Source organism: Crassostrea angulata, chromosome 10, assembly GCF_025612915.1.
Source record: "Crassostrea angulata isolate pt1a10 chromosome 10, ASM2561291v2, whole genome shotgun sequence".
In the NCBI taxonomy this organism is placed as follows: Eukaryota; Metazoa; Mollusca; class Bivalvia; order Ostreida; family Ostreidae; genus Magallana; species Magallana angulata.
Genome location: NC_069120.1, coordinates 7,154,831 through 7,167,314, shown reverse-complemented (window position 1 = coordinate 7,167,314; position 12,484 = coordinate 7,154,831). Strand labels below are relative to the sequence as shown.

Here is a 12,484-nt window from a genome sequence, read left to right as displayed (position 1 = left end):
AGATCGAGTATCATCTTGTGAGAATGACAAATAATCTTGCATGCATGATAAAATATCTTGTGCGCATATTTTATCTCAAGCTCACAACATAAAATGCATTGTGCACATAAAAATTTTCTTGCGCACAACTTGTTATTTCATGTGCACAACATGATTTCTCATGCCCATGTGCACGACTTATGATTGCATGCTATTCCCCCCTCCCCCCCCCCCTCCACCATCACCACTACCACCAATAGTGGAGCTAGAGAAGAGATGCAAAGTTTACTTTATTTTTGGAAAAATCTTCATGTCTCTAGTTATATAAAGATCTACTGGTACAATGCTCCTTTGCAAGCACAAGCATCTTGATGTACATAATTATGGTCCTGCCCTACAAGTGACATATAGTGATCTGTCGGTCTGTCCATCCATCCATCCATCCATCTTTCTGTCCTCCTCCTCCTAGAAATAAGGCTGCTGCCATCCCTAATCCAAATGGTATAGCATTTGAATCATCCTCATACTGGATAGCATATTTTCTCTCCCCTTGGTTCAATCTGGCTCATACTTCACCCACAAAGTGCCTATAATAGGTAAAGAGTGCGCAATGGCCTTTAACAAAGTGACTAGGTCTTAGGTTAAGGTCACAGCAGAATTATCTGAAAAACCCTTGTCTGGATCTTATATTCTCTCCCCTTGGTCCAATCTACATGGCTCATGCTTTACCCAAAGTTTCTTTGGTCAATGGGTGTGTAGTGACCTTGAATGATGTTACTAAGTCAAGGGTTAAATCAGAGCACTCAATATTTTTTTTCATTGCAAGTTTACTCTCCCCTTATCCCTATATGGCTCATGCTTCTGATTGACAATGCAATGTGATAATAACAGAGCTTTCGGGTAAATGGTATGCAGTGACCTTGAACCATGATTGAAGGTCAAATTTGAAGGTTGTGGCAGATCTTTTTAAAATTTGGTTTAGACCATAAAATTTATTCTTATCATCTTAATCTTGCTCAAATTAAACAAAAAATAACTGTTGGTAAGTGATAATGAGCTTGAATTAAAGATCTATGCAAACTGGAAAATTTCTAAGTCATGAGTCAAGGCCAAAGAAAAATCCTTTGTAATGCTTTTCACCCTATTTTCCATTATTTTAAGTGGGCCCTTTGAAATGATTGATACTACCCACCCCATCCACCCTTCTTTCTCTTGAGTACCTGCATAAGAGTTTTACTGGTGATTAAATTCACTGAAGAACTGTTACTCCCTGAGCAATGTGGTCATATGGGCCACTTATTAGACAGCTAATAAGGTAATACTATATAAATACAAACTTGAGACAGATGGATAAACAAAAAAGTTTTTATTAAATTGTATTAAATTTTAATAAGATATAAAATGCTTTTCAATAAATAAATTTGGATATACCTGTACAAGTATACATTAAATGTACCGGTAATTCTGTTCAACATAGTGCGAATTTTCCCTCAAAATAACATTCTCTTTAGTATCACTCATAATACCAAGGGCCAAGAGGGCATTTTAAATATTGCAAGGGCAATTTTAAATACTGGTTGTGAAACTCCTGTGTAAATAAAATATATTCACTCTTTGATTTTTGTACTTTACTGCATTACCTACTTGGTATTGTCTTTGCTATAACTGGGAAATTAATAAAATATTTTGCTAATGATATAGGATTTTAACACTGTTAAACACTTTTCAATCAGGAGATCATTAATGGAGCATAATTTTATAGGACTCAAACTCCTACGAATTTAAATTGTTCTTGATTGAAAACTTAATTATCAGTGACTTAAAACATAGGTAATCATAGATTACTAAGCTCATCGAGGCGGAGCAACACCCTTATGAGACATCACCTTCATAAGACCACCTTTATCATTTTATATGAAAATCATACTTTATGATCTTGAATATTCATGGATTCTGTTTTGACAAAATATCGTATATCATCTGATAAATTTTTTTTATGATAATCATATTCATGTTCATATGTTAATCAATACAATGATATAAAATTAAATATTGCATCATGCCATATTTATAATATATATCATACAATACAATAAAATACCGTAATAAACAATAATGAGATATGATATTGTAACGTATGATATGACATTGTATTGTGTTATACCTTATTGTATTTGATCACATAATACAATATCATAAAATATAATACAATATAGTATTATATTACAATATCATATTACATAATACATCATAACATTGAAACATGATATTATATTGTATAATATAGTATGATATTGTTTTGAATGACACTGAAACATATTTGATACATAATATGATATTATATCATATAATACAATATAATTTGATTCCAACATTGTATCTATTCAAATGATACAATATTATGTGATAAAGGTAAATATTATAAAATACATTATTATATTATACATATTGTATCATATGACACAATAATATATTTTACATATAATACAATTTCATGTGATATGATAATATAATATATAAACCAATATCATATCATACAATATAGTATGATACAATATTATATAATATTACAATATCATATAATACAATTTCATATGATATAATTCTATATTACAGAGACCAATATCATATTATACAATATTGTATGATACAATATTATAGAATATACAATATTGTATCATAGGATACAATATAATATTTTGCAATATCTTATGTAATTGTATCATGTGATAAAATAATAAATTAAAAATACAATATAATATTATACAATATTGTATCATAATATACAATACTAAACATCACAAAATCATATCATAAAATATCAAAAAAATTGATACAATATCATATTGTATTGTATAACTTTTTATAATGTAACATATGATATCATATTGTATCATATCAAACAATGTTGTTTCATATCATACAATACTATATCATAGTAATCATGTTATATCATTTATCAACAAACACATCTATCTATCGAGCAGGTTTGAGTGAGGTAGGAGATTTCTTTAGCATCATTGATAATGGAGATCAGGCTCTGCATCTGAAGCAACCTCTGCGTTTAATTTATAATAAAGTTAAATCAACTATGCAAGCTATCATCTATAAAACATGTGACCTGCTCCAAAAAACTAAACCTCATCCAGCATCAAAAACCTTTGGCTCAGATTCAGCATTCAAGCCCATCAGCATCGTCGGAACCCACGGGTTTTCTATCCGTTACACTGCTTTCAACAAGCAGTTACACTGCTTTAACAAGCAGTGTAACGGATAGAAAACCCGTGGGTTCCGACGATGGCCCATCAGGTGCTTTGGTATCATAAGACGCATCATCCATGCAAGTTTGGAAAAGTTTGGACCAGTAATAACTAAGATATCATCATCAGAGGGCACTAGCAATTAAAACCTTAACTTCCTCCAGCATCCGCAACCTATGGCTCAGATTCAGCATCCATGCCTGTCAGGTGCATCTGTATCATAATTTAAGACACACCATCCATTCAAGTTTGGTGAAGTTAGGACCTGTAATAACTAAGATTTATTTTTTAGCATCCTTGATAATGGAGATCAAGCTCTGCATCTGAAGCTACCTCTGCGATTCATTCATATTACAGTTAAATCAACTATGCAAGTTTAAAATAGTACTATCATCTATTAAACATGTGCCCTGTTCCAAAAAACCTAACTTTATCCAGCATCCGAAACCTATGGCTCAGACTCAGCATTTAAGCCTATCAGGTGCATCAGTATCATAAGATGCACCACCCAGGCAAGTTTGGTGAAGTTTGGACCAGTAATAACTAAGATATCATCATCAGAGGGCACCTGTTTCAAAAACTTTATTTAACCAGCTCTTAAAACCTTAACCTCCTCCAGCATCCGAAACCTATGGCTCAGATTCAGCATTCAAGCCTGTCAGGTGCATCAGTATCATAAGACGCACCATCCATGGAAGTCTGGTGAAGTAAGGACAAGTAATAACTAAGATATAATCATCAGAGGGCACCTGTTTCAAAACTTTAACCAGCTCTAAAAACCTTAACCTCTTCCAGCATCCGAAACCTATGGCTCAGATTCAGCATTCAAGCTTGTCAGGTGCATCAGTATCATAAGACGCATCATCCATGCAAGTTTGGTGAAGTTTGGACCAGTAATAACTAAGATATCATCATCAGAGGGCACTAGCAATTAAAACCTTAACTTCCTCCAGCATCTGCAACATATGGCTCAGATTCAGCATCCATGCCTGTCAGGTGCATCTGTATCATAAGACACACCATCCATTCAAGTTTGGTGAAGTAAGGACCTGTAATAACTAAGATTTATTTTTTAGCATCCTTGATAATGGAGATCAAGCTCTGCATCTAAAGCTACCTTTGCGATTCATTCATATTACAGTTAAATCAACTATGCAAGTTTAAAATAGTACTATCATCTATTAAACATGTGACCTGTTCCAAAAAACTTAACTTTATCCAGCATCCGCAACCTATGGCTCAGACTCAGCATTCAAGCCTGTCAGTTGCATCAGTATCATAAGACACACCATCCATGGAAGTCTGGTGAAGTAAGGACAAGTAATAACTAAGATATCATCATCAGAGGGCACCTGTTTCAAAAACTTTATTTAACCAGCTCTTAAAACCTTAACCTCCTCCAGCATCCGAAACCTATTGCTCAGATTCAGCATTCAAGCTTGTCAGGTGCATCAGTATCATAAGATGCACCATCCATACAAGTTTGGTGAAGTTAGGACCAGTAGTAACTAAGATATAATCATCAGAGGGCACCTGCAACAAAAACTTAAACCAGCTCTAAAAACCTTAACCTCTTCCAGCATCCGAAACCTATTGCTCAGATTCAGCATTCAAGCTTGTCAGGTGCATCAGTATCATAAGACGCATCATCCATACAAGTTTGGTGAAGTTAGGACCAGTAGTAACTTAGATATTGCTATCAATGGCCATCTGTATGGTGTTCCGATGGGGCCACTTCGACCTTCGCACTTTCGCCTTTAGGTTGAAGATGCAAGAGTGCGAAGTTGCGAAGGCGAAAGTGCGAGAGTGCGACGGCGAAGGAGCGAAAGTGCGAAGATGCGACGGCGAAGCGCGAAGGTGTGACGGCGAAAGTGCGAAGGTGCGACGGCGAAGGAGCGATACTACTATCGCTCCTTCGCCGTCGCAACTTCGCACTCTCGCCTTCGCACCTTCGCACTTTCGCCTTCGCCTTTTTGATAGCATTCAGAAAGTCTCGGTCGATTACATACAATTTGATGCAGGCACCGTACTCGCCAAGGTTTTCCGATTAATCCATGATATCATTGGTACGCATGCGCTAGGCCATTGTGCTTACTATGAATGTTTATAAATATTTTAATGTGTATATGTGACATATTTAATTATATATGTTTACCAGTGCTGGCTATGCCTAATCATTATATACTCAATATAAAATGTAATGTCCGTCATAATGCATACATATGCACTTCCAGCCCCTGTCACTTACCAGCTGTCTGTTTACCGTGGATCAAACACAGTAACATTCTAATTTCATTATGCGACACTGCTTGCTGATGTATGGATCTAAAGGGGGAGAGGGGGTCCGCCCCCCCCCCCCCCCCCCCCCCGGAGAATTCAATATAAATAACTTCACACATGCAGTAAAGGGGGTAGAGGGTCCGGATCTCATTCCCCCGGAATATTTAATTTTATTAATTATATATAATAAAATCTCCAAAATATGACTCGGAACATAATTATCCACCCCACCCCCCCCCCCCTAGAAAAAGTTATGGATCTGCGCAGGCTGTTGAAAATAAATTCTAAAAAGTTCATCGTCTGCCTCAGATGTCCTTTTATACAGCTAAAATTGTCTTTAAACGATAGAGAGCTCCACAATTATAAAAAGGCGAAGGCGAAAGTGCGAAGATGCGAAGGCGAGAGTGCGAAGTTGCGATGGCAAAGGTACGATAGTAGTATCGCTTCTTCGCCTTCGCAACTTCGCACTTTCGCCGTCGCATCTTCGCACTTTCGCTCCTTCGCCGTCGCACCTTCGCTATTTCGCCGTCGCAACTTCGCACTCTCGCACCTCGACCTAAAGGCGAAAGTGCGAAGGTCGAAGTGGCCCCATCGGAACACCATAGGTCCCCCCCCCCGGAAAATTCAATACTAATAACTTCACACATGCAGTAAAGGGAGAGAGAAGGTCCGGATCTCATCCCCCCGGAAAATTTAATTTTATTAATTATATATAAAAAAATCTCCAAAATATGTCTCGGAACCCTCCCCAACCCCCGACAAATATAATTATTTATCAACCCCACCCCCTAGAAAAAGTTATGGATCTGCGCAGGCTGTTGAAAATAAATTCTAAAAAGTCCATCGTCTGCCTCAGATGTCCTTTTATACAGCTAAAATTGTCTTTAAACGATAGAGAGCTCCATAATTATAAAAAGGCGAAGGCGAAAGTGCGAAGATGCGAAGGCGAGAATGCGAAGTTGCGAAGGCGAGAGTGCGATATTAGTATCGCTTCTTCGCCGTCGCAACTTCGCACTCTCGCCGTCGCAACTTCGCGCTTCGCCGTCGCATCTTCGCACTTTCGCTCCTTCGCCGTCGCACTCTCGCACTTTCGCCGTCGCAACTTCGCACTCTCGTACCTCGACCTAAAGGCGAAAGTGCGAAGGTCGAAGTGGCCCCATCGGAACACCATACATCTGCAACAAAAACTTTAACCTGCTCCAAAAACCTTAACCTCCTCCAGCATCCGAAACCTATAGCTCAGATTCAGCACTCAAGCCTGTCTGGTGCATCAGTATCATAAGACACACCATCCATGCAAGTTTGGTGAAGTACGGACCAGCAGTAACTAAGATATTGCTATCAAAGGGCACCTGCAACAAAAACTTTAACCTGGTCCAACAACCTTAACCTCCTCCAGCATCTGAAATTTAGGACCCAGATTCAACATCCAAGTCTTTCAAGTCCATAAGTACGTCCAGATGCATCATCCATGCAAGTTTGGTGAAGATAGGACAAGTAATAGCTTAGATACAGGACCTGCAACAAAAACTTTAACCAGGTCCGGACGCCGACGCCGAGGGTATAGCATAAGCAAAAGTGTGTTTTGCAATTGATTCAATACACAACCATATTCAATGAGTATTTAATATATAATATCAATACAACCAAGGAATGCATTTGATATGTAATTCGATATCTAAGATTGTCAATGCCAATTAATTGTTCTGTACCTTATTTCAACATAGAGGAAAAATCTATTCAAAATAATGGAAGATGTTGTCTGTTCTTCTTACTTTATATATAAATTAAAATCAAAAGCATGCTGGTATACAGTTGTAGCAAATATTTAGCTGATTTGTAATGGAAAACATTTGAAATGATTGGATTTGCATAAAAACTGTTAACTGCTAGTAGAGGGTTGAACATCTCTCAAATATGAAGGATAGGTGTTCTCTGTGTTACGTATAGTAACCCTTAACCAAGACACTTCTTATTGTACATTAAAATACCTTAAGATGACTGCATAATTTCTGACAAAAGCTGAGCTACAACTTAAAATTTTGAATACAACTTATAATTCCTGGGTTTCCCAACATTGCTGAGGATTGGAAATTGTTCTTTAATAAAAAAAAAAAAAAAATCTGCTATTAACTATACAATACTATCTTAGATTTCATCTTAAAGACAATGACAGAACTGACTCAGTTACACTGCATTCACAACCACATCCTTGTATATTATCTATATTTAGAACTACATATAAGTTTGTAATATACATTCATTATATACCAGTATAAAAAACTGCATTTTTCTGCATTTTCCTATTTTGATTATATTTTGTTTAGATTACACCCATTGATTTGGGGATTCATAATGACATTTACTTGAAATATAAGTGCAATAGGTTGGGAAAAGTCAAGTCTCAAATGGAACTCAAACCCAATTAAGGCCTCTAGCGTACTGTGCCAGCGCTTTAACCACTGAGCTATTGAGACCCGATGTGTTGACTGACAGTCACACACCTGTTGACCTGGTGACATAAGTACCAGGACACAAATGTTACATGGAATATATGAGCCTTCCCTCAAAAAACAAAGCAACATATTACGGTATTAAATGATTATAATAAAAAAATAAAAGTATACAGTGGAGCCTCAGTTATCCGGACGCTTTCGTTCCCAAGTTGAATCGTCCGGATAGGTGAAGCGTCCGGATATCTGAAATGTGTCTATTGTTGTCATGAATGATAATGTATTTGTATGCAATGGTTCCCAGTGTTGATACTAGGTTTTTTTGCCTTTCATACCATATAGCAACACATGCTAGAGTGAACATTTTTAAGAGATAAAGAACTCTGCTTTATTTTATTATTTTGTCATGAAATATTAACTGGACAATAATGATAACCGAATCTAGCTGAATTCTTTCTGTCCAAGTGTGATATGTGTGTGATACACTGTTGTTCGCAATTTTCCAATTTTTGAAAGTGATTTGGGAAGTCAGTGTATTTATACAAGCTACTCATGAGGGTCTAGCACGTAAAAAAGGTGTGAAACTTAATTGACAGGGGTAATCTTTTGTACTGAGTAGGGTATCATCAAATTTTACTGTCCGGTTAAATGAAGCAAGATTAGTACTAAATTAGTGTTTTGTGGTAAAAACAGACCGTCCGGATCCGGAATGCGAAATTCCAGATAAATGAGACAAAATAACGTATAAAAAATCTGTTCCCAAATAAAATCGTCCGTAAACTGAAGCGTCCGGTTATCTGGCGTCCGGATATCTGAGGCCCCACTGTATATTGATAAAACAAGTTATGAATAATGCAGTCTAGGTATTTTTGCAGGAAGAATATTAAATGCAAACATTTCCACACCATAAAAATCCAAAATATATACGTACAACACCTGATATGCAAACAAACAGATCAGGTGATAGCAGAATGCTTCATAATATGGTAATACTGAGTGACTAGAGGGTGGCAAGCTTATAATTATCACACAACTATAAACTTCCTACACACATCATCTACTGTGCTGTAGTAACCATTCTATAACTTCTGACAGTCCCAGTCCAGACACAGCACTGACTTCTTTCACAGATATTTGGTGTGGACTGTGTTTCAGAATGTCATCCCAGCGAAATAACGACTCAAACTCATGGCGACTCATAGTTGTAGTTAAATCCCTGAAACAGATTTTTATATACACCACTTAAATCAGTAAAGCTGAGAGGTCAAGTAGCACCAAATTTGCCTTTCATACCATATAGCAACACATGCTAGAGTGAACATTTTTAAGAGATAAAGAACTCTGCTTTATTTTATTATTTTGTCATGAAATATTAACTGGACAATAATGATAACCGAATCTAGCTGAATTCTTTCTGTCCAAGTGTGATATGTGTGTGATACACTGTTGTTCGCAATTTTCCAATTTTTGAAAGTGATTTGGGAAGTCAGTGTATTTATACAAGCTACTCATGAGGGTCTAGCACGTAAAAAAGGTGTGAAACTTAATTGACAGGGGTAATCTTTTGTACTGAGTAGGGTATCATCAAATTTTACTGTCCGGTTAAATGAAGCAAGATTAGTACTAAATTAGTGTTTTGTGGTAAAAACAGACCGTCCGGATCCGGAATGCGAAATTCCAGATAAATGAGACAAAATAACGTATAAAAAATCTGTTCCCAAATAAAATCGTCCGTAAACTGAAGCGTCCGGTTATCTGGCGTCCGGATATCTGAGGCCCCACTGTATATTGATAAAACAAGTTATGAATAATGCAGTCTAGGTATTTTTGCAGGAAGAATATTAAATGCAAACATTTCCACACCATAAAAATCCAAAATATATACGTACAACACCTGATATGCAAACAAACAGATCAGGTGATAGCAGAATGCTTCATAATATGGTAATACTGAGTGACTAGAGGGTGGCAAGCTTATAATTATCACACAACTATAAACTTCCTACACACATCATCTACTGTGCTGTAGTAACCATTCTATAACTTCTGACAGTCCCAGTCCAGACACAGCACTGACTTCTTTCACAGATATTTGGTGTGGACTGTGTTTCAGAATGTCATCCCAGCGAAATAACGACTCAAACTCATGGCGACTCATAGTTGTAGTTAAATCCCTGAAACAGATTTTTATATACACCACTTAAATCAGTAAAGCTGAGAGGTCAAGTAGCACCATCATAAGAAATTTTCATATTGCTACTCAAATTGCAACTCACATTTTATTTAGCAGAACCAGTACTTGGCAGTCTTTTAAGCTTGGATTTGTCAGTATTGAGAGGAACAGCATACAAGCAGCAGAGACCTGGAGGCGGTTTGACATATCAATTACATACTGTAAAATAAAACCAAAAAATCCTACATCTATTTTTATTTGAAGTTTTGAATTTAAAATAAAATTGCATCAAAAGTTTATACAGGTACGGTAATTTACTTACAATCAGAAAATGACAATCTTTCAGGTAATTTGGCCATATTGGAGACATTGATCCACCCAACTCTCTCACTGTTATTTCTTGCTTCTTGTTCAGGGAAATATTCACAAGGTTGGTACCAATCTATTAAGCAATAACAAATGGAATGATCAGAAGCCATCTTGCAGAAAATTAGCTGCAGGTCTGTAGCTCCCGGTCTGAAAAAAATCGGATGGACAACCTGGGAGCTACAGTTCCGTACCTGTTAAAAACTGGCAATTCATAGCACACAAAAAATTGCACTACTTTTGGACTGATTAAATGTTGAATTGGTGAATGGAACAGTTATCTTTGATTTTACCAATACTTACCGTTGGCAGTGTTGATGGTATATTTTCATCCTCTACGTCATCTTATTAATCCAGTTAAAGAAACACAAGAGCTGAAATTTCTTTTTCTCTTAAAATTATTATACCATAGTTACTTATAATAATCACATGTTAATACATGTTATATCTTTCATGATGGGACAAAATTCCTGCGGAATGAAATCATATGCCACCTTTTCAGCATTTTCACAGATAAGCATGACAGTGCTTGACTTTTTTTGACGGATTTATAGCCAGGCACTGTTAAAGGTATTAAAAGGCAAGGAAAGTCAGTGTAAACTTAACTACCGATAATCAAAATGGATCAATAGACCAAAATTATATTACACCAAGAAAGGGAACCTCATACATGTATTTTCAATAAAAACAACTGCAAATTCATCCAAATGGTATGTAGCATACGGAAGAGAAATATATTGTTCTTTTTCCAAATGACCTTTGGGTTGACCTCGCAAAGGGACAAAAATTAGTTTACATTTTTTGTCAGTCAAGTACTTACTCGCTGCAAAATTAACTTGTTGCATATGTACATATTTCTTTTCAATAGGTATGGATATTTTTTCTATGCAGATGAGAATTCTTTAAATCAAATGTTATGTCATTCGTTATTTAAAGAAATCATATGTACAGCTGGACTCCCTGTACATATATTATCACAATTAATTTAATGTCTTTGAAAGCTCAAGGATAATAACTTTTCAAAAAATTGACCGACAATTTCATTACCATGACATAAAAAGGTGAAGGCAAAAGTGCGAAGGAGAGAGTGCAAAGATGCAAAGGCAAAGGAGTGGTAGTAATGTTGTTCCCTCACCTTCTCAACATTGCACTTTTTGCACTTATCCAAGGCATCTAAGCCCTTTCGCTCCTTCAACTTCGCACTTTCACAACCTCGCATCTTCACCCCGAGGAGGAAAGTGCGAAGGTCGAAGTGATCCTATCAGAACACCATTAACTATTTACTGTTAAAGAGATCCCTGATTTATATCTTAGCATTTCTTGACTGGTCAATGAAAGATCTCATGCCAAATCTCACACACAATGACCAGTGCATACATTACATGTAATTGCAGCTGTTCAATTACTTACTTTGGAGAACATTTGCAAGTGTAAATTGTTAATCATTTAGAAAAATATATTTCTGTCTTTGGACAAGCTCTTACCAAGTCCGTAAGACAATATCCTTTTATAAACAAACTACAGTTATCATATCGTTCAATTTTACCTGTTGATGAGCCGTGTTTCAATAAAAATATGAAAGATACCGATAATCTGAATAATGCGCATATGCGTGTTAAGGATACCGTAAGTCTTCAATTTCTTGGACAGCAATGTTTTACCAGAACTTGTTGGTCCAAGTAGCAAAAACATTTTGGAATCAAGGTCTATAACACGATTTTGTCATCTTCTATTAAACATTTTCTTTTGCAATCTATTTTCAATGTGTTTGTTATCAACCAGATTCAATGTTAATTAGCTGCACAAGTATCCTTTGGGAAAACATCATTAGGTTAAACGTCTACATGATGAAAATTTTTGTTTCCTTACATCATTAAAAATAAAATATACATAAAGCTTTTTTGCCAAATATGCAAACAATTTTTACCTAGATTTAATCCTTCTATGAGTGATTTTCAAATTTTAATTCGGTT

The 12,484-nt window shown here is 36.1% G+C and overlaps 1 protein-coding gene across 1 annotated transcript; it reads right to left on the bottom strand.

The window, feature by feature from the left end:
* Positions 1–7,127: 7,127 nt before the first annotated feature.
* On the bottom strand, positions 7,128–12,360 carry LOC128168093 (ADP-ribosylation factor-like protein 16). The gene is made up of 5 exons (XM_052834187.1): positions 12,137–12,360; positions 10,815–10,855; positions 10,468–10,587; positions 10,249–10,364; positions 7,128–10,146 (listed from the first exon to the last, which is right to left on the bottom strand). The coding sequence occupies exons 1-5, from the start codon at positions 12,201–12,203 to the stop codon at positions 9,984–9,986; spliced, it is 507 nt and encodes a 168-aa protein (XP_052690147.1). The 5' UTR covers positions 12,204–12,360; the 3' UTR covers positions 7,128–9,983.
* Positions 12,361–12,484: the final 124 nt, after the last annotated feature.

What these genes read in the sequence shown, in the direction of transcription:
- LOC128168093 (XM_052834187.1), bottom strand. Translation starts at nt 12,203, where the DNA reads ATGTTTTTGCTACTTGGACCAACAAGTTCTGGTAAAACATTGCTGTCC. An exon ending in TACCATCAACACTGCCAACG is followed by an intron (nt 10,588 to 10,814) that starts GTAAGTATTGGT and finishes ATTGCTTAATAG; the next exon opens with ATTGGTACCAACCTTGTGAA. An exon ending in AAGATTGTCATTTTCTGATT is followed by an intron (nt 10,365 to 10,467) that starts GTAAGTAAATTA and finishes TTTATTTTACAG; the next exon opens with TATGTAATTGATATGTCAAA.